General features: G+C 31.2%; 1 protein-coding gene across 1 annotated transcript in view; it reads left to right on the plus strand.

Moving 5' to 3' along the window:
- LOC145293980 (tRNA (32-2'-O)-methyltransferase regulator THADA-like) overlaps positions 1-18,406 on the plus strand; it is a 177,448-nt gene extending 159,042 nt beyond the window's left edge. The window contains exons 33-37 of the mRNA XM_080140866.1: positions 60-193; positions 9,771-9,855; positions 11,241-11,358; positions 13,696-13,856; positions 18,171-18,406. Of these exons, the coding sequence (XP_079996992.1) occupies positions 60-193; positions 9,771-9,855; positions 11,241-11,358; positions 13,696-13,856; positions 18,171-18,221 (549 nt within the window). The 3' untranslated portion in view covers positions 18,222-18,406. The remainder of the gene's footprint in view (positions 1-59; positions 194-9,770; positions 9,856-11,240; positions 11,359-13,695; positions 13,857-18,170) is intronic.
- The last annotated feature ends 5,379 nt before the right edge of the window (positions 18,407-23,785 follow it).

Raw genomic sequence — 23,785 nt, forward strand, 5'->3', positions numbered from 1 at the left:
TTTTTTTTTAAATTAGTTGTTTATTTTCTGATGTTTTTATTATTTTTGTCTCTTGCTAGTTATTGTTTGAACAGTTGCTGACTGACCGGAGTGGAGCTGCTTGGGATATTTTATGTGAAACACTTTGTCCTGGCCAAACGGCTGGACATTCTGATCCACTTCAGGCATTGCTAGCAAAAAAACTTCAATTAAGGTAACTTTTCATTGCTTTCTTTTCATATGTCTGTATCACTCTTACAATCTTGCTTTTGCCCTTTCAATCTCTCTTTCTCTCTCTTTTTTAATTGTTCTCTTTTTCTCTCTCTTTTTTAATTGTTCTCTTTTTTGATCTCTTTTTAATTGTTCTCTTTTTTGATCTCTTTTTTAATTGTTCTCTTTTTTGATCTTTCTCCTTTTTTTCAATCTTTCTCTTTCTTTTTTTTCAATCTTTCTCTTTCTTTTTTAAATCTTTCTCTTTCTTTTTCAATCTTTCTCTTTCTTTTTCAATCTTTCTCTTTCTTTTTTTCAATCTTTCTCTTTCTTTTTTTCAATCTTTCTCTTTCTTTTTTTTTCAATCTTTCTCTTTTTTTTCAATCTTTCTCTTTTTTTTTCAATCTTTCTCTTTCTTTTTTTTCAATCTTTCTCTTTCTTTTTTTTTTCAATCTTTCTCTTTCTTTTTTTTCAATCTTTCTCTTTCTTTTTTTTCAATCTTTCTTTTTTTTTTAAATCTTTCTCTTTCTTTTTTTTTAATCTTTCTTTTTTTTTCAATCTTTCTCTTTCTTATTTTTCAATCTTTCTCTTTCTTTTTTTCCAATCTTTCTCTTTCTTTTTTTTCAATCTTTCTCTTTCTTTTTTTTCAATCTTTCTCTTTCTTTTTTTTTTCAATCTTTCTGTTTCTTTTTTTTCAATCTTTCTCTTTCTTTTTTTTTCAATCTTTCTCTTTCTTTTTTTTCAATCTTTCTCTTTCTTTTTTTTTCAATCTTTCTCTTTCTTTTTTTTCAATCTTTCTCTTTCTTTTTTTTTCAATCTTTCTCTTTCTTTTTTTTCAATCTTTCTCTTTCTTTTTTTTTCAATCTTTCTCTTTCTTTTTTTTTCAATCTTTCTCTTTCTTTTTTTTTCAATCTTTCTCTTTCTTTTTTTTCAATCTTTCTCTTTCTTTTTTTTCAATCTTTCTCTTTCTTTTTTTTTCAATCTTTCTCTTTCTTTTTTTTCAATCTTTCTTTTTTTTTAAACCTTTCTCTTTCTTTTTTTTTAAAATCTTTCTCTTTCTTTTTTTTTCAATCTTTCTCTTTCTTTTTTTCAATCTTTCTCTTTCTTATTTTTCAATCTTTCTCTTTCTTTTTTTTTTCAATCTTTCTCTTTCTTTTTTTTCAATCTTTCTCTTTCTTTTTTTCAATCTTTCTCTTTCTTTTTTTCAATCTTTCTCTTTCTTTTTTTTCAATTTTTCTCTTTCTTTTTTTTCAATCTTCCTCTTTCTTTTTTTTTTCAATCTTTCTCTTTCTTTTTTTTCAATCTTTCTCTTTCTTTTTTTAAATCTTTCTCTTTTTTTTTTCAATCTTTCTCTTTCTTTTTTTTCAATCTTTCTCTTTCATATTTTTTAATCTTTCTATTTCTTTTTTTTCAAACTTTTTCTTTCTTTTTTTTCAATCTGTCTTTCTTTTTTTCCAATCTTTCTCCTTCTTTTTGTTCAATCTTTCTCTTTCTTTTTTTTCAATCTTTCTCTTTCTTTTTTTTCAATCTTTCTCTTTCTTTTTTTCAATCTTTGTCTTTCTTTTTTTTCAATCTTTCTCTTTCTTTTTTTATAATCTTTCTCTTTTTTTCAATCTTTCTCTCTTTTTTTTCAATCTTTCTCTTTCTTTTTTTTTCAATCTTTGTCTTTCTTTTTTTTTCAATCTTTGTCTTTCTTTTTTTTCAATCTTTGTCTTTCTTTTTTTTTCAATCTGTGTCTTTCTTTTTTTTCAATCTTTCTCTTTCTTTTTTTTTCAATCTTTCTCTTTCTTTTTTTTTTCAATCTTTCTCTTTCTTTTTTTCCAATCTTTCTCCTTCTTTTTTTCAATCTTTCTCTTTCTTTTTTTTCAATCTTTCTCTTTCTTTTTTTTCAATCTTTCTCTTTCTTTTTTTTTCAATCTTTCTCTTTCTTTTTACTTACTCACTTTATCTTTATTACTTTTTCCCTCTTTTCTCTGTGCTCTATCTCACTCCTTATTTTTTTCTCATATTATTTCTCTCTCTTTCTCTTGCACACTTTCTCCCTTTCTCTTGTTTCCTCTCTCTCACATTTCCTTTCTCTCTTCCACGTTTCCTCTCCCTCTCTCACGTTTCCTCTCCTTCTCTCATGTTTCCTCTCTCTCTCTCTAACTTTTCCTCTTCTATTTCTCTTCTACTTCTATCACATTCAATCTTTTCTCATGTGCATTTTCTCTCTCTCTTATTCTCTCACTTACTTTTGCCCTGTCTTTGTCATGTTTTCTCTCTCTCTCTCTCTCTCTCTCTTTTGATTTCTCACTTTTGCTTCCTTCTCTTTTCAATCTGTAATTGGTTTACTGAACTAATAATTCTCATTATGACTTCATTATTTTATTGCTATTTTTATTTCTCCATATTTTTTCTTTCGTTTTAATCAAAGGTGACTTTTAAATTCCATGATGATACCAACATAGGTTCCACTCTACAGACAATTCAAATACAAGATTATTTATCTGGCTCAAATACCAGACTATTTCTCTGTCTCAAATACCAGACTATTTCTCTGGCTGCCAGAAATTTGGAATTACCAGAAAAATTTTTTTTTTTTTTTAACTGGCTATATTTTAAGAACGTGAAATGAATTATTATTTAGATTCTTCGGGCTACTGTTCTCATCTTGAATGTCTTCTTCACAACCTTTCAGTTGATGTAATCTCCAACCTTCTTCAGGTGTTTTGTGTCAAACACTGGAATGTTTCTGTTAAACTCAGGAATCTGTACAGAATTTTGAACGGGTTCATGGCATAGTAAAATTCAGTTGTAAGTTTCGCTCCTCTAGACGCTGAAAGTTCAATCCTCGGTGCGAGTGACTCTCAAAATACAATTGTGAATTACTTAGGACTTCTACCTTGTTATGGTTGATGGAATAAGAGCATTCTACCTCCGTGGATTAAATAAAAGGGTCACATCCGAAATTCTGTGCAGATTCCCGAGTTTGACAGAAACAGTTTGACCAGATACATCTGAAGAAGGTTGGAGGTTGCATCAACTGAAATGTGAAAATAACACTCAATATGAGAACCGTAATCCAAAGAATTAAAATAATACGAATAATCTATTCCCATTTCAAATAATAATAAACATGAAATGAATTAATATAGTTATTATAATAAAATCATTGCTTTTCTTTAATGTGTCATATTTATTTTATCTTATTTAAGGGTGTTTTTTTTTTTACATTTAAAATATTAAATGCATAAATCTGTTGAATATACGATACAGAAAGTGTTCTGGGCTTTCAGATTTTAAATCATGGTAGAAGACTTTAGTTGAAAGAAAAAAAAGAAAAGCTGAAGAAAGAAGACTTGAAGATGATTAAAGAGATCTCTACAAGATCAACTAAAATAATCGCATATCTGTGTCTGTTTTACAAGTTCTTTAATGTATTGTGCTGATGAACTGGGAGCACTTGTGCCTGCTCTACATACATGTTTCCGACAAACCCAAGAAGCAACAAAATCCCACCCCTTTACTGTTGAGGTATTTAGAAGCCAGAAAGCTTTCTACTCTAATAGTTTTTTTACCCTCACCCAGACTGCTAAACTTGACTGTACTAGCATGCAAAAGTTTAAATGTAATGTAAACATATCTCGCTGCTCAACTCCCCTCAATTTCAGTTGTTAGGCACGGCCCCAAATAGTAGCCCATTATGTTCCAAGTGGCAATATGCTTTGTTTGGGGAGTCAAAACAATTAATCAACGAGCACAAAACATGAAGTTTTAAAAATGAAAACTCTCTAAAGTTTACTAATTGAAGAAGTGTTTTAAAAAATTTAAAAAATCAAACGTTACATCTTTTATAAAAAATGTAATTTGTTAGACATTTTTAAAAAAATATTTTATCAAAAATATAATTTAATAGACATTTTTTAAAAAATATTTTATCTTTCCAAAATAGATCTCCATTTTTAGTTTGATATATATGCATTGGTTTCACAAAAATATAGTCTTGTTAGTAAAACAAAATTGTTTTTTCAATTGAAGTAAAATTTTAGGCTCAGATATTACACTGCAAATTTTTCTAGGATAGGTTGGGGGGAATCACATAATCATCACTGCAATATTTTTGGTATAATTAAGAGGGTATGATTACAAAAAATTGGAAGGTTATATTTGGAACCACACTCTACTACCAACCAATCAAAAACCAGAATCACTCCATAAAATATACTGAATCTCTTAAGAATTCCTGCACATAACTTTCCGTTTTCACATGGGAAGGATATCTGCTCTTGGTTTCAAGACTTCTTCAGATTGGCTACCTACTGGAAACTATTCTCAGTCTTCATCTACAAGTTTTTACAATTCAAAACTTCTCTGGACTGATACTGCCATTTTGTTTGGAAAAACATTTCTCTTCTGAAACTAAAATGGTTTACAACCCCAAAAAATAGAAAAATATTTTCAGGTTTTTAAAAAATTATCACATTCATCTCTGAATATTATAGCCTTTACGTTTTTAGCAATGCACATGTTTGAGTATCTTTTCTGACACACAAGGCCACCATTTTGTATGCTGTGTTCTGCACATGAGGTCAAAACAAAAGAAAAACATTGTAAGGGTGCCTGCGTGTGGAATTTTTGTGGCAAGAGTTGCGCAATCTCCAACCACACCTCTCCTGAGTCAGTGTTGTTAAAACCAGTGGCAAGTGGAGGTTCAGGATGACTGGAAACAATGCTGAGATAAGCGGAGAGCACATACAGTACTTAAAAGTCCAAAATGGTCACCCATCCAGTATAAGCCAGGCTCAATGTCGCTTAACTTTGGCGATCTGATGAGCACCAGTGTGTCAACGTGATTATCCACACACACACACACACACATAAATTACATAATTGTCGATGCAATAATTTATTTCAACCTTATGGTATTTTCAAGCATCTAAACTATACAATTACATTTTTGATACTGAAATAAAGAAAGAAATATGTATAAAAATGTAATTGTCTAGTTTAGATGCTTGAAAATACCATAAGGTTGAAATAAATTATTGCATCGACAATTATGTAATTTCCGTGTTATATTTTTATGTTATTGCTCTGTTTACCACATTGAGCTCTCATACCCGGATTTCCTCCTGGAATTATTCCATTATAACACTATATATATATATATATATATATATATATATATATATATATATATATATATACATTAATTCTCACATAAACTCTTTGTTGATCACAAACATAAGGTAGTATATAATTATATTACGAGGGGCTTTCCAAAAGTAATGACTCCTATTTTTAATTTTACGCAAATGGATCAGAGAAGGTTGCAAAGTACATTGTTATGATGACTAAATTTATACATTCATGACCTGAAAGTTTAATCCCTAAGAAAGCAAGCACTATCATGGACGTGCATCAGAAGCAGAAATGAATTCCTGGCAAAAATGCATCAAAAATGGTGATGACTATGTAGAAAAATAAATTCTGGAGCACAAAAGCTTACTCGTTCTAATGGTACCACTCCTGTCTTTGTAGCTCTTCAAATTTTTTAGTTAAAAACAAAAACGACCCTCGTATTATGTTTTGTTATTTCTAGTTAGGCCAGATTGTGCACTAATATAAATGTTCTGATGACAGTTTTCTAAGCCTCATACTTCTGTGCTGGCTCATGAGAAATTGGAAGCAGATGTGTTGGTTTTGACACCATCACTAGAATATGGCCTTACAAAACTAACAGACTCTTTCTATCCGGTTTTTGGTTTTTCATCAGTTTTTGTCTAGATGGATTACCTTCATGACTAAGGAGCTCCATCTACCCCCTGGGATATCAGAGGGAGGCTAACAGGTGCTACATTATATTCAAAGTTTTCTGGGACTGTGCATGGCAGGGGCATTCAGCTCCCTGAGGTATTATACAGACGCACATACCTAAATACATACAGTATCTAGTACTTTACCCAAATGGTCCCATCTGATATTGGTCAGACTTATTGTCACAAAACTAATGAGAACCAGTATGTCAATGTGATTAAGCCATATGTAACATGAAATACAACAGGAAAAGTACTGTATGCAGGAATACATCAAAGTCTCAATTAAATGGATAAAGACATGTGCTACTGGAGTCATCAGAGAGAGAGAGAGAGAGAGAGAGAGAGAGAGAGAGAGAGAGAGAGAGAGAGGGGGGGGAAGAGAGATGTAGAAATCTATTGTATTTAAATAAGTCTTGACTAGTCTAAGAATCTTTGTAACTGCTACCAGGTCTTTGACCATGAAAGATGTTTGGACACTAAACAGATTTGTGAAGGTCATGTAAAGATGACAATCAATGAGACATATGTCCAAACACTTCCAAGTCCAGCAAGTAAAGCGAATAATATTCGGTTCTATATTCTACACATGAGTGAATTAGATATTTTGATTTCCAGAACAGGAGGTCGCATTTTCTCATTGCTTAATATAAATCCAGGTAGATAACTTGGATATACTCCAAGGGAGACCACTCTTAATAATTCTGGAGCCAACAAATGTTACTTCTTCTTTGTGTTTGTAGCGAAATTCGAAAATTGAAATATTGAATTTCAAGTGAAACCAATGGTATTTACTGAATTGTCATGTCACGGTAATGAGCATATCCAAAAGTTACAAAATATGATAAGGTAGAAAATTATATAATGAAAATAGTTTTAAAAGATATTTAGCAAAAGTTGAGTTTTGCAAAAAAGAAAAAAAAAAAAAAAAAAGTTCTAATTTTAACAAAAGGGAGATGAATATTTTCTGAAAACTGAAAATCTCTGGTCAATTTAGCAAAACTTAATTTTCACTAATTGTCTTTGAAAACTGTTTTCATTAATAATTAATTTTCGATCTAATCGTTTTTCATAATTTTTGGATATTTTCATTACTGTGACGTGACAATTTAGTAGACCCCATTGGTTTAATTTAAAATTCATTATTTTCGCTACAATAATGAAGAACCAAAATGCTTAGATAAAGATATTACAATAGATTTAATTTGTTATCTGTGTTTTTAACTGTTTTCTTCATTGTAGTCATTAAAATTAAAGAAAACTAATGAACCCATAGCCGAATGAATAATGGTGTTGATTCAAAGATATTTTAAATTCAATTGGAGGCTGTAAGTTTAGTTACTGCATTACCTCCTATCCAAGAAGAGGTCTGATGTTTTGTATGTCACCATCAAATAAAATATATTTCTTGCATTTAATGCAAATAAACAAATCATAAATGGCAATAATAATAAAATATGTCTGTATTTAATGCGTATGTTACATAGGGGTGTTATTTCTTCAGAAGAGATGTTGTATATATTGTTGTTGTTGTTCGTCTTAGTAAGAGAGTCTTAGAGTGTTCATGTTGTGAAATAGAGACAGTTCTGTATATATAACGAGACAGGGTACATGTAAATACAAGAGAGCCGAGAACATGTAATACACAATGAGAGGAAGATATTTAGATATATAGATAGATAGACTGAGAGATAGTGCGTTTGACATTTATACTTTTGACAGTTCTGTGAATGGGAGTGTTTCTATAACATTGACACATATATTTCTTTACTTATTTTTGAGATGATGATTTTATACAAAGTTCTTATAATATAAATTCACAATACATTTCTGTTAAATAACATAACACGAAGACACATATACAAAAAGATGATGATATTCGTTTATTCCATTTTCGACCGGTCAATGGCTTTGCATCAAGGAATTCAAGTCTCTACATGATTCTTTCTTCTCCCCTCCGCTTCCAAGGTTCTATGTCAGCTCTGTCTCTGACTCCTCTTCTCTCTTCCTCCCCTGACTGACTGACTGACTTCTAAAGCTCTCTATATTGAGACTCATGACGTCATTGCATGACCAACACGTGCATATCAGACTCGTGTCTTGACACATTTTCAAGCATGCATCGCTCTTCACATGTTTTTTACAAAGCCGATTTGTCTAACCTAATTTTCCTAACTTACTTTACAAATATGTTTAATATTTTCTATTGTTCTGATCTAGATTCCTTATTTTAATTTCATTTCATTAACAGAAACAAAATTCATCATTATATTCCTTTCTCTATAAACAGATATCTAACTATTTTATGCGAACTAAACAATCGTAATTCTACATTCCATTTTCAATAACATTCTGTATTTCAATAGCATTATGTATTCTGTATTTATTTTAACTTATGATCGGAATTCTCAATTCCAAATCTAACTTCGCAAGTTCGAATCCTCGGCTATCCTATCTCTTATTTACTCACTTACAAGAACAAGTGGCTGTTCTTTAACACATATAAACAATCATAATTGATACAATTATACCTTGTGTCTTCAATCCTCAAGCACAAAGGTCCTGTAAAACTGAGGACAGTTCATCCAAGGTTGTCTCCCGCCATCCCCTGATGGTTACCTTTTTGTGGTGGTGCATTTATGTGCAACAACATAAAGAAAAGAACTGGATTGCGAATTTGGACAAAGACCATTTTATTTTATTGGTTGCAGGGAAAAGAAATATTAGGATTACAGATTTCTAGGGACTCGCCCCTTCGTTTATAATCAATTCTTAAGTTATTTTTTATTATTGCTTTAAATTTTCAACTTGGCATCCTTGTCCTTTCCACCCATCCTATCTTTTTGTGATGTCGTTTCCTCAAGCTTATGTTCTCACAGAGAACAATGATCCTCCCCCTCAAATGCCAGATACCTGACTCTATCTGACTTTTATTTCCTGTTTAGACACTAACGTTTTTTTTTTGTGAATTTAAATCATCAAATAAGTACAAGTATGCACTTTACACTTTCTTTTTATTATGAAAATCGACCCAGACAAGGTGTGAAGCCACTTGATATAAAAAGCTAACAAAAATGAAAGATGATTACCTAAAAGACAGTCTTGAAAAGATCAAGGTTATAAGTAGGAGGAAAACAGTCAGAAGAAAGTGAGTTACTCAAGCTTGTATGATTCTTGGAAAGAAACTACTGGAACGTGAAGTTGTATTACAATGAGATATGAAAACAGTGAATTAATGGAAACCACTAGACCAACAAGTCAAACGAGCCGGAACAAAGGAAGCAGGGAATAGATCAGACAATTCTTAAGAACACATGCCATAATAATATTTATAGAAAATACTAAGACTAACCACATCACATCTGTGAAAGGGAGGTTGCACAAAAGAAGAAAGGGTGAGGAGACACTTCTGCACCTTATCAAGAACCCTCAAATGGGACAGAGATTCACCAGCTCAAATATGACAACAATACTCCATACATAGTCTGATAATAGATTTGTAAAGATAAAGAGTAGCCTCAGATGCATGCAAGTGTTTAGAGCGATAAAGAGAACCAACCAACTTTACGAGAAGCAGAAAGAGCAATGGATCTAATATATGAATTCCAAGAAATATTTGATATAAAATAAAAACCAAGAAGTTTCAGGATCGATTTCTCCTTAACAGTAAAGCCATCCATGAGAATCTTGCACAGTCTTTGGTAAAGAGAAAAAAAAAAATAATTGAATATTTGTATTTGTAAAAGGTAATGCACTGATAATGGCATCATTTTTTCCTCACAGTTCCTGGCAGTTATTTGATCAAGAAGATAATCCATGCTTTGCTGAAAAAATGGTTGTGAATCAACTTGCCCATTCGGCCCTCTTAGTAAGTATCACACGCTTTTTTCCCACCAATTTAGTAAGTATCACACGCTTTTTTCCCACCAATTTAGTTAGTATCACACGCTTTTTTCCCACCAATTTAGTTTCACAACAATACAAGGTGCTCTCTTAGGTTATTTAATTTGAGTTACTTAAAAATGTTACTTTAAAATTTAATTGCTTAACCCTAACTCTAACTCTAATCTTTTTCCTATCAGTTTTACGTATTTGAATAAAGTAAAATGGTGCCCCTATTCTACTTGTCTCCCCGTTGAAGACAGAGTGAGACACATGGTCAGATTTTCCTTCAAAATGTCAGAGAAATTATAACATTATATAAATCGTCCAGTCATTATCAATGTGTATTTTCATTCATATGCAAATTCAAACAGTTGCTCTTGAGGTCTGATCAGATCAGTCAGCTGGTCACATCACGCTCTGGTATCTGTAAGTTCCATTCCAACCATATTATTCTATCTAATTCTTCAAGACACGAAAACCGTATTTCTCGTTTTTATTTTTCTCCCCAAATAGATATGATTGAAAGTCAATCACACTGAGAAAGATAATAATTCCCCAAAAGTATTTTTTTCAAAGAATAATTTTTTTCTGAGAGCAATGTGTTTCTTGGAAGGGTGTGTCTTTTGAGAGTAATGCTTTCCTCTTTCAATAAAGTTTCCTGTAGCTGTATAGCAACAGGCAGGGGAGGGGAGTCCCTCAACACCAATGCCAACCAAGTTTATGACATTGTTGAGATGGTTTGTATCCTATTGACTTAGATATGTCTCTGATCCTGTGCAGTTCTAGGAGGCCCACTTTCTCAGGCTTTGTATTCTGTTTTTAGAAACGGTTAGCTTATTGCTAATTGCGTGAAATGGCTCTGTTGGGGGAATATCAACTAGGTTGCTAAGGCATTTTTTGCAGGCCAGTGCTTTTCCTACAAGGTGTTGGCTTTTCAAATCCCACTTTCCAGCTCTTTTGTCACATCATCTTGCCGTGGGAGGGAGATGAATTTCCTTACAAGAGCATCACATCCTGCTTATCTAAGGATAATGCTTTCAGGGAATATAAATAATTACCCTAACTATGGAGTTATATTTGAGAACTTTATTCGGCAATAAATAACCCCTAGATCGTTACTGTGTTGTAAAACAAACAAACCAAATAAGCTGTAAATGGAAATTAAATTACGAAGCGATAACCAGCAGGTAGAGAAGCCATTTAGTTATTATTGGTTGAAATGTTTGTAAATATTGATTTTAAACATTTTTTTATATGTATTAAAAATATTTTCTATCAACACTGTTAAATAGTTACAGGTCACTTGCTTTTATGTATAATATAAATTCATAGACTTCTTTTTATAGATTTTGTTTACGTTTATTTTAGAAAATTATTAATGAAACTGAGGAAACGGGTCATGTTGAGAAGCACTTGTCAACCCTTTGCACCCGGGTGGTTCATAAAGGGACAATCCTTTTTGATTGTCTTGCCAAGAATCTTCGGGGTAAGTATCGTGTACATATATAGTAAGTTTTTAAAAATATATACAGCAATTAAGCTACACAGAATTATCCAAGTTTCATTGTCTGATGAATCCTCATAAGCATAAAACCCCAAAAATTCTGTGTAGCTTAATTACTATATATATATTTTCAAAAATTATTACCTAGCTCTATTTACGTATCAAGCACTGTCAAAGTAAATACTGAAAATATTTACATAAAATTTTATGTAGATAGATAAAAAATAATATATATATATATATATATATATATATATATATATATATATATATATATATATATATATCTCATTCAAACACTACCGTGTTTGAATATATGGTTAAGTAGCAGTTTTACTCATTTAGAACTGCTTCACCGCTCACTCATTTTTCAACCAAATTTCAAACAATTATTACAGTTTATAGATCACCTTCTCAGCTATATTGTGAAAAAAAAAATAAAATTTTTTTCAATTTTCGTTCAATAAAAAAAAAGTTATGATGAATTTTCTGGTGTTCAAAATCGTAAAAATATGTAAGGAGGTGAGTGACGTTTTTTATGACTGTTTCCATAGCAACCAGGTCGCTTCAGCGACTACTGTTGCTACTAATTCACTGCTGTCGCTTAAAGAGAAGTAACTAGTGAAACAGAGAGAATGAAAGCATGAAAGGGAGATAATTGGGGAATTTCATTGAAAGCAGACGAGTGCCGTACATTGTTATTACATATGTGTTTATGGGAGCAAAAATATAAGACTGAAATTAAACAAAGAACAAGTGAATTCATTGGAAGCCTGGAAAAATAATGAATTACAGTAGAAAAATGCGAGCATGAAAAGTAATATGGTTAAACTTAAACATGGAAAAGTAAAGGACTAATTGTTAAAACTGGAAAAGAAAAGGACAAGATATTCTAGTAAAAAATATAATAAATTTATAACTTAAAATATTGCAGCATTAAGAATTTTTTTTTAATTCAATTTTTAACATTATATAATCGAGATAAGCGGAGATCACGTACATCACCTAGAATTCCCAAATGGTCACCCATCTGGTAGTAGCCAGGCTCAATGTTGCTTAACTTCGGTGATCTGATGAGAACTGGTGTGTCAATGTGATTATGCTATATATATATATATATATATATATATATATATACTAGCAAATGTACCCGTCGTTGGCTGGGTTCAAAAACAGCCTACAGAAAATGGACTCTAATTTATGAAACTATGATAGGTTATGAAAAGGAAGGGTTATAAAGAGATAGCTTCGAATTTGGGGCTATTAAAACCAAAGCAAAATATGATGAAAGTAAAAATAAAATAGATAAACCCCATAATTTATTATACCATGCCTGTTCACACTGAAACACTTATCACAATATTCTGTGGATCTATATTAAAAAACCTTGTTAAACTTTGTGACATATTTACATTCTATGGAGGTCAGGCGCGAACGAACATCCTATAATTTTATTATACCATATTTCTTCAAACTGAAACATAATTATCAAAATATACTTACGCAGATAGATATGAAAAGTCTTTATTAAAGTTTGTGCCTATTTCCATTCTATGGAGGCCAGGCGCGAATGCAGACCCCACAATTTTATTATACCATCCCTATTTAAGTTAAAACATACTTCTCAATGTATTCTTATGTACATCTATATCAAAAACACTTGTAAACGTTTTTTTTTTAAATTTTTTATTTCCATACTTTGTAGACCAGGCACGAACGCAAACCCCACAATTTTAATGAACCACCGTTCTGCTAGATCAAACATACCCATTCCTGTGTCTCGATACATCTTCTATCATTATATGTAATCAGTTTTTTAAAATAGTCAAGCATATAGGAGCCTATTCGTGACCAGATACACACATACACACACAGACATTCAGCTTTATATTATATATATATATATATATATATATATATATATATATATATATTATTTGGATTATTCAAACTACTGTTCTCATCTTAGATGTTATTCTCAATCTTTTTAGCCGGTGTATCTTGTTGAACTCAAGAATCTGTAAAGCCTTTATTTAATCCACAAGGTAACTTGCTCTTATGATGAATGGTTCCCATATTGTATTAAATCTATATCTAGTATAGAATTCAATACAATATAGGAGCCATCATAAAGACTTACTACTTGACCCATATTATAGCCAATGAAGTCTTGCATCTTATATAATGTGATCTTGACATGTTAAAGTTTGATTAAAATAGACATTTTGACAGATTTTTAACCTATGTTGCCATCCACACAACTGACTTATGTTTATCTTCTTGTTTATGACATTTTCCTTTTTTTCGTTTTATTTCCAGATAAGCCACTGCTGAATGTTAGCTGTGACGTGCAGGTGTTTTCTATTGTCCAAGGCCTCTTGTTGTCCACCAATGTTCTTCTTTCTTATATTCGAGACCATCCGGATGCTCAGATTGGACAGATCGCTCATCTCAAACAATTGCATGCAAAACTTGAAAAGGTAACTTTTACTCATTTTAGAATTTTTTCTTTTTTTTAATTTCCTTATCATCTTGTTCTAGCTGAGGATTGTGCATTCTGCCAGACACCAGATATTCACCCGATCTCATACATTCCAACCAAGAGATCTTTTTAAGATTCTAACTGTCTCTTCAAATGCAATTGGTTCACCGAGTATATTTGCTAAGTAGTTTTTTTAAATTCTTTTTCATAAGTTCGATTGCTCCTATAATTACTGGAATGTTGGAGATCTTCCTAAGATTCCAGTTTCTTTTCTTTTCATGTTGTACATAAGATTTTGGTATTTTGTTATCTTTTCCCTCTCGGCTCTGTTTAAACCAGCATTATTGGGGGACACTAACTTCTATTAATGTTGCCTCTTTCTCTGTCTGGTCCCATATCACTCTGTCAGGTTTAATAGCTTCATTTTTTAGTTATGCAGTTGTATGAATTTGATAGTGAAAGTGGATGGTGTATGACTTATTTCCAACTGTTCTTTCTGGGAAACATGTTTCCAGGACTTGCTGCTGCATTCGCTATTCAACTTTTTTACAGATGATCCAGTGGAGATATTTACACACTTCATTGTGTCGTGTTGTATAGTAGCCGTCCCCCAGCAGAACCTTTCCGCTAGATGTCAGGTGGATCACACTTTCTACTTCTGTGGCAGAACCTGTACTTATTGTCATTGCTGAGACAACTCATCTTGTGGGTCATCAAACCTGGATCTTGGGCAGCTAGTATAATCCTTTCTCTTTTTTTTTTTACAAAGGAATCACCACTTATCAAGACCCAGAGGCCACTCAAGGATAAGGGTTAAAGAGTGTACAGTGGTCAAAAGGACAATATAGTAATCGTTAGAAGTGTAAATTTGGTAAATTGGATTACTTAAGGGGAACGGCTCATCAAGAACTTGTTTACATTGGACTTGAAGATGGCCATATTGTAGTCAGCTGGAAAGCAGCTTTCCTTATCTATATAGTCCTTGGTGAATTTATCCAGAAAATAGTTTGCACTCCGTTTCTTCAGAATTAGACATTTGTGTTAGCATTTAAATATCAGTAGATTTCGAATTGTTAATATATTCAGAAATCATGTGACATATTTTCATAATTTTTACTTATATATCCTGTTTCTTCCCGGATTTTACCTTCTTTTTCAATGGGTTTTTACCATATCCTTTTATGAGGTTGGTGCAAAAAGTAATGGCGTTTTTTTGACATGAAGTTGAATGTCAAAAAACAACATTATTTTTGCACCAACCTAATATATATTTTCCTTGTTCCTGCTTTCATGATCATTGTGAATCTTTATAAACTTTCACTAACTCTTAAAAAAATTTTTTTATGCAAATATGATTCAATTCATATTTGGAGTTTCTTTAATAATTTATTTTATATTTTGCAAACCTCTTTCTTCTGATGAAAAGAATTGCATTTTTCAAGACTCCACAGAATAAGGTCTTCCAAGTTTATTTGTACTCCTTGTTGGATAATTAAAAACTTTGCATACTCCTTTTACAGGTTTTTAATGTCTTTTTGAAAATTTGAAAGAATTTTCATTAATAATATTTTTCTATATAAAGCTATAAAAGCATATTTTGCAAATGGTTAAACAGTGTTTTTTTTTTTATAAAATTAAAGTAAAGGACTTAATTTTAAATAAATATTGAATGTGCACTTTTACAAACTTTACAAAGTAAGGTATAAAAATTTGATTTAAATTGGATCTAAAAAATAAATCCAAGGTAATTTTATGTTATGTACATTTTATTGCACTTAAAAAAATATATTTATCTGTTATTTACAAATTAATGATATAGATACATAATTTTTAAGTAATTTTCTTTTTAAAGTACAAGTTAAAAAGTTATTTTTAATAAAAACATGATTGAAAATAATCCATTGAATTTACTCCTCTGCTTTTCTTGCTCCCTTCTTTACTTCTATTGTTGCTTTGTATCTTTCTTTTCCTACTCTCTTTCAACTCTCATATATATTCTATTTAGGCTGTTAAGTACTCTTTGATTCAACATAAGACTTAAATAGAGTACATTTTGATTCAGTATCGACAACGTTCCAAGTGACCTACTGTATTATTGTACACACCTACTACATAGCATATTTACCATTGGTAGCACAATATTTACTTGCTAATTATTTTCTCCTCTCCTTCACCAATGACACAGAGAACTTGATTTGGCACAGTTTTTTACATCAGTGCCGTCTATGTTCATTTTTTTCCCCAATACATTTTATATTAGTTCATTTCTTTACAATTCTTACAATGGGGACTCCTCCCTTCACAAATTTTCGTCAATTTCATTGCATGTTTGTATACATTTCTCAGATTAAGGAAATATCAGAATAAGTGAATTTTGAATGATTAAAAAAACCTGTCACAAAGTAAACGAAATAGTATCATCTAACAGCTAATTTGAACCTTACAAGATTGACTTTTTTCCAAATAAGCCTAAACTTCACTTAAGATTAGTTTGCATTTACAGTTAAACAGAAGAGTTAGGTTAAAATGTTGTACAAGAATAGATTAAAAAGGAGGGAGGTGCTTCTACAGAACTTGAACCCAACCAGATCTACTTTTTTATAACTGACCCTACCTAAAAAAAAACTTTGCAATGTTTTCAAATATTTTAACCAAACAAAAAATTCTTATTTTTTCTACTTTTAATCTGACTTATTTTCACACAAAAATCCACAATGTAATTTTATATCTGTTTTTTAACAGATACAAAATTAGTCATGCAACATATTTTATTTATAAACTGCACAATTTAAACGTATTCTGTACTTTCACGTAGCAATTTTCTAAATCGATATTGTAGCAGTCATCATCCTCACCGCTTATCACTTCACAAATGGGTACTTACGCAGAATACGGAACTTGCTAAAATAGTAATGACAGCTTTTTGCAATTATTATGAACTTTCAACTAACATTTTCATACACAAGCAAGACTGTATAAAGTTACATTTAACTTGACCATCATAGGTAAAAATAGCACTGTTCATATTCTGCATAAATACAAAAATATATCTAAAACAACGCAGCAAATCAGTATTGCATAGAAATGAGAATAGGGTGCTCCTTGCTTTGCTCAGGCTTGGGACAGAATACAACATTGGTCGTGACCATCTTGGAGCAATAGTTACCACCAGTAAACGACAGTTGTTAAGGCAGCCAGTGCCCACCAGTGACTACGGTTAAATGCAAATAATCGCAAGTAACCATCTCAAAACAGCAGTTACTGCCTAAAAACAGCAGAAATTGGCTCACGCTAGTGCCATAAAATGACAGTAGCCAACTTAAAAGAGCAATGACCACCATGGATGACAGAGCCCACCACTTGCTGACAATGCCCGAGAATTCAAGACAGGCTATTTGTCTGTCAGTTCCCATCAGTGCTTGCTCCTGTCAAAAAGTGACAGGAACCACCTGAAAATCACTGTCAACCACTATCATAACCACCAGTGACCAAAATGCCTGCCACTGAATGACAATACCATACAATGCATGAATATTGAAGACAGGCCATTTCATTTCAGAGCAGTCTTATTGAGCTTGAGACTGGTCATGATCAATAGTGAGGGAATGTGACCAAATGCATGTAACTGCCTAAAAACACTAATGACCACCAGTGCTTGTTATTGGAGATGGACAATTTCATTTCGAATTAGTCCAATGGAGGCTGATACTGGTCATAGCTGACAGTGAATACTAGGAACTGGCAATGAGAGTTGGAAAGGCAGCCTATGTCCACTAATAAACGCAAGTAACTGCCTCAAAACATTACTAACTGCCAGTAATAATCAGTGCCTACCACAGGCATCCAGTGAGAGCCAGTGGATGCCAGTGTCTAACAGTGCCCGACAGTTCAAGACAGATGATCTCAGTTCGTTGCAGTCCAATGGCAGCCAGTGCCCACAAGTACTCACAAGTAATTTCCCCAAATCAACACTAATTGCCAGTAACCCCATATGCATGCCCGTAAATATATATTTCATTTTCTTCTCTAGTTATATAACATAACCTTTGTACACAATTCATATTAAATGTTGGTGTGGTTCTTTGCAATACCCAAGGATCCTATCATCATCCAAAATGGCTCTACCAAGTCTAAGGACCATGCTACAAACTAAATTGTTTTGGAATAATTTCCCAACTGTATTAAAAAAAATGTCATCACTGATAACATTTATCCTAAAAAAAAAATGGTGTAAACATTAGTTTTATGCCTGTTAAATTATGTTTTTAACTCATCACAATAATCAAAATATTTTTATATTTTTCTTTTTCAGATGAGAAACCTCCATCCATTGATCCAGTCACTCATGCAACAAGTATCCTAAACTAAGAAAAGATAACTCTTGTTCAATTGTTTTATATATCCCTTGTCATCTTCACTCGCTGACGACAGATTTTCTTTCTACTTTTTTTCTTTTTTTTAAAAATATTTCCATGTATTATTTCTCTTCTGGTAACTTTGTACATCGCATTCTGTCTAAGCGGTTCATTAAAACCTGAATCGACAGTATCTTCCACCATGTCTTTTTCTGCTTTTCAAGACTGACTAAAAGAGTACAAGAGGAGTATATAGAGGAGAGGATATTCAATTTTCATATCTCATCAAATAGAATTCAGTTTAATTGATTAATAGTTATCTAACTTGACTGGATTTGTTTTGCAATGTTTTATGCTGTAGCAATCAATCAAAATAACAATTATTTGAAAAAACAAAAAACAAATAGAAAAATCCTTAAAATCTTAATTATTAAAACCAATTATCTATTAACTATTATCCTGAGGTTTGAAAAATTGAAAATAATATTTTATATATTATGAACTTGTATTTTTTTTGGTTATTCAAAATACTATTCTCATCTTTGTTATTTTTTTTCACAAATTTTCAGTTAATGTAACCTCCAGCTTTCCTAAAAGGCTTAATTTTGAATTTGAGAATCTATGCCAAACTATATGCAATTTCAAACTGAACCTTTTATTTAATTCATGAGGGTGTATTGTTTTCGGTCCATCAGCAATGACTGGTAGAAGTATTAAAAAATTTTAATTTTATTTATAGTTAAACATGGCACAATCACATATTTTTATTGTAGTTATATACAGCATAATCATGTTGACACACCAGTTCTCACCAAATCACCAAAGTTAAGCAATGTTGAACCTGGCCAGTACCAGATGGATGACCATTTGGGAAGACGAGGTGCTGTATGTACCGTAAGTTAAAAAAAATACCAGGTTGGGAAACTGGCACAGTCTATTTTTCTCTCGGGGGTAGATTGGACTCTCTTTAACCATGGTAGGCAACCCATCTAGTGATGGCGTCACGATAAAAATACCCTTGATAGCCTTATTGAAGCACCAAGTATTTCCAGCCACTAGAAAAAAATGTGAAAGATTCCGTTCGCGTTTCACCTGCTGGCATTGGATGAAAGAACAACATAGTTATTATCACCTGTAGTGGGGATTGAACCTTCACAGGATTCATTTAGAACTGATAGATACTCAACACATTTATCCGCTGCACTATGTGAAAAGAATAACCAAGGTAAGAACAGTAGTTTGAATACCCCCCCACCCCAAATACAAAGGTGCTTCTTTACTATAAGTCACAATTCAAAATCGCATTTCGAGTAAAAACACTTTTGTGTACTTGTCATGCTGAAAATAAGTAAAATAACCAAAATTTAAAAAAAAAATGGTTGCATAGAAGATCACGTAGAACTTTTTATTCCAAATAAACATTGATCATATTTTCTTGATCCACTATTGATATACGTGGAAGTAACAGAAGTTCTCGCAAAGCAGGGGAGATAAGTTATTATTTCATTTAAGCAAATAAAAATGAATGACTTAACACAATTCACAATAAAAATTAATTTATACTTGTAATTAATCTTTTCGATCATTTTGTTAAACTTTTGGTCATTTTACTTATTTTATTTCAGCATGACACCCAAGTACATCACAGTGCTTTTATTTGAAATGCGATTTCCAATAGTAAAGAAACAACACTACAAATTATCAATCCTCATCCCAAAAATTCCGGAAGATAATATTTTGAATTTTTTCTATCTTGAAAATCCAGTTACCAAGATCTGTCTTTGAAATGAAGAAAACGGTAGAAGCAACTGAATTATTATAATGTCTTATTAACCTTTCCTGTCATTCATAATGTCATCATCATCATCACCATGTTCTCTATTTGAAAAAGCCTCAAATTGTACGTCTCTCCTTTTTGCCTTTGAAGTACAAAACAAAGCAGCATATCAATTGTTTGTGTTACAACAAAAAATAAAAATCGAAACATGAGAAGAAAAATTTTTTTTTTAAATTTAAATAAAAAAAATATATAAAATTAATAAAAATTAAAATCACGGGTTCTTTCTGTTATGTTGGTATTCCTACCCCACAACTTTTTCAGCTTTTGCTGGGTGTTCCAAATTTGGTGTTTCTAGGAAAAATAAAATAAAATAAAAGAATCTGAATTCTTTGGCCATCTCATTTTGGGACAACTGAGTCAGTCATTTCAAATTACTTTTGATCATATTTAAAATTAACGCATTTAACCATTTAACTGTGATTGGAATGTTAAGAGAAAAAAGTTTCTTCTGGACATCAAAATCGCAACTTAAAAACATTTTATGTAATGCAGACATTTTTTTTTTGTGTTGATAAATATCATTCCAAGTTTGAGTGAAAACAATTTTTTTTTTTTTAATGATTTAAATTTTTTTTTTTTTTTTTTTAAATCTTTTGAGGACAAGTTTGTACAGTGACCATTTTGACTGCTGCATGATCTGTTACAGTAGACAAAATCAAATGTAAGGTTTCGAAACCTGATCCTGGATTTCTTAACTATTACTCCAAACTTAATTAATGAAGAGTTTGTTTTTGTTGTCAGCATTTAGTAAATTCTAGGGTGTCAGTTCCTTGCATTTTTTTTTTTTTTTTTTTTTTTACATCCAGAAAAAAATGAATTTCCTCTTGAATTGATGAAACCTTCCATGAATGTAAGTTCTTCAAAATCAACTTTTTTTTTTTAAATAAGAAAAAATTGATTTTTACTAAATCACTAGAGCCTTACCTCCTTATTTTTCATCATTATTTGATTTTATTTCTCTTTCTCCTTCTTCCTCTCTTTTGCTTTATCTTTCTTTCTCTTTTCCCGATCTTTTTCTCTTTCTTCCTTTTGATCTTTCCTTGCCTTCTTTATTTCCTCTTCTGACAGTTTCTCTCTGAAAACTGAAAATGTTAATTTTGCAGCGAAGGCTAAGACTGCAGTTGATTCATGAAGGGAAGCTAAATGACTTTTATTTCGTCAAAGAATGACTTCCTGTTTCCTTCCTTCCATACAATGTCTTTTTCCTAATTCTGACTTTGTTAATTGAAACCGATTGCAGTTGTTTAGGAAAACAAAAAAGTTGGGGGTTTTTTTTGTGCTTCCTTCTCCACACACACACACACATGCACACAGGTTCCTGGCCCTTCCTGGGGTTGGCAAATTAAATTCAACTGGATTTCAACTTCTTTTTTTTTTTGCCAGAAGTTTCTCACATCCTTGAAAATTTCAGAGTACTCATCAAAATTATTTGTTGTAACAAGAGTTATCTTCTCCTTTTAATAATCATTTGAAATGATCACTTACAAATAGTTTAGTTTAGCAAACTTTTTTCTTAAAAATATTTTTAAATATACTTGTTTTGACACTTATCCCCCCCATCCTCCAAGAAAACAAAAATAAAGAAAAATCATTTTGATGTACATACTCATGATGGAAAGAAAATATCATACACTAAAAATCACAATTTTTATTAAAAAAAATTCATTTTTAAGTGAATTTGAGTTTTCCCAATGCTCCTCACCTTCCCATGTTAAAAATGGCTTTCTAAAATCTTGCAAAAATTTGAATTATTTGGAATTATCTTCCTTGGTTTGACAAACGGTGCTGAGAGATCAGCGATCATCATTTAGTCATAACATTTGATTTTCTTTTCTAAAATAAACGTACTTGATCAATTTTTGTGATTTTTGGTGTATGATGTTTTCTTTCTGCCATTTTTCTTTATCTTTGGTATTTTTGATTTTTCATGGGCGATAGGGGAAGTTTCCTCCTTCTTTGTTTTTACTTAAACTTGTAATAATTATTATCAATGAAAAAAGTCTACAAAATTACTATTAACATCTAATTTAATCAATTGTTGTAATGCCCAGAAGTAAAAAAATAAATAAAATATATAAATGTAAAATACAAAAGAAAATTTAAAAGGAAGTGGCTATGTTGCTTTCTACAATGAACTAAACAAACATGTTTTTAGGCTTATATTTCCGTCTCAAGCATGGCACAAAAGTGAAAACGATACTAGCTTGTATAAGCTACTCTCTTTCTTTCTCTGTTTGTTTGGGCCACTCCTTTCCTTTCTTACTTAAAATGCTCGATTTTTTTGTTTTTGCGTGTTCAAAAAGAATTTTTAATTCAATTTTTTTAATTTTTAATTTAATGTTTTGTAATTTTTTCAGATTTTTTTACATTTAAATTTTTACTTTGCATATATCCCAAATTATAGTTAGACTTTAGCATTGTCTGCTTTTAACCTTAACACTAAACCTAAGTTCCAGTGGCACCCCCTCCACCACCCAAAAGAACACGCCCTTCGATAACCCAATGACTAAACGAGTAACAATGCCCACCTCTCATCCTCAAAGACCCTTCTCAGCAATATAAAAAAAACAACTTTTAATCCTATTATAACCATAAGTCCGGATGGCAATACCCGACTTCCTTACATTCCTCCAAATGACTGGAGAAACAAAATAGCTTATACAAACTAGTATATTTTTTATGTTTGCTTGTCTTGCATGCTAATGTACAATTTCAGGTTAAAAACTCACGCCCGAAAATACCGAATATAAGAATGCTATGCATCAAAATGAGTGATGGCTTCGTAGGAATACCGATATTAAACAGTATTTTTCTTTTCCTTTGGGGAGGATGGCTTCTTTCAAGCTGAGATAACTAAAAAAAAAATAAATCATTTTATTAAAAAACTCAAATATGAACGAGAAAATGACAGGGAAATATGATTTAAAGGGAAATAACTCCTGTCTAACTTTTATTTAAATCTCCCATTTTCTCAGATTTCAGGAACTTTCCTAATAGCAGCTTTTCTTTTTCCTTCGTCTTTTGCTTTTATTTAAAAAAAAAATCTTGCATTGCTTTTTTTTTTTTAATGATTTAAAATTGAAAACGGTTAGAAAAACAAAAAACAGTTCTTAAAATTTTTTTGGTTGTGCTCAGATTGTAACAAGAAAAAGAACTTTTTTGAATTTTTACTATTGTAAAAAGACCTTTTTAAAAAAAAAAAAAAAAAATTTTTTTTTGCATTGTAGTTTATATTTTAATACTACAATGCTGTCCAAACTGGGCTTTGTCAATATCTGTACAGTTCTATCATTCCAAATATTCTTACAAATTTGTTGGTGTAATTTACATACAATGTTTTATATATATATATATATATATATATATATATATATATGTCTGTGTGTTTTTTCAATTATATTCCACCTTTTTTTCATACCAATCCTTTATTTATGAAGATCAATGTAGTTACAGAGCATATAAACAAATAAATGACAAAAGTCTATATTCCAAATTTCAAGATGTTGACCATCTTACAATTTATTCCTTTAAATACATTGACATGCGCAATTCTTGACAGCAGCTGTTTCATTTAATTATTATATCAATCAATGAATTTATTCTGTCCTTAACTTCTCAGAAGATATAGCATCTATCAATTCATTAAAAGAAAATAAAATGCATTTGGGCATGATTACAAAATCCAAAAATTGGGAAAGAAGTTGCAAATATCTTTTATTTTTTCTTTTATGA

This window comes from Euprymna scolopes, chromosome 15 (assembly GCF_053919585.1).
Source record: "Euprymna scolopes isolate OS-2025 chromosome 15, ASM5391958v1, whole genome shotgun sequence".
Taxonomy (NCBI): Eukaryota; Metazoa; Mollusca; class Cephalopoda; order Sepiida; family Sepiolidae; genus Euprymna; species Euprymna scolopes.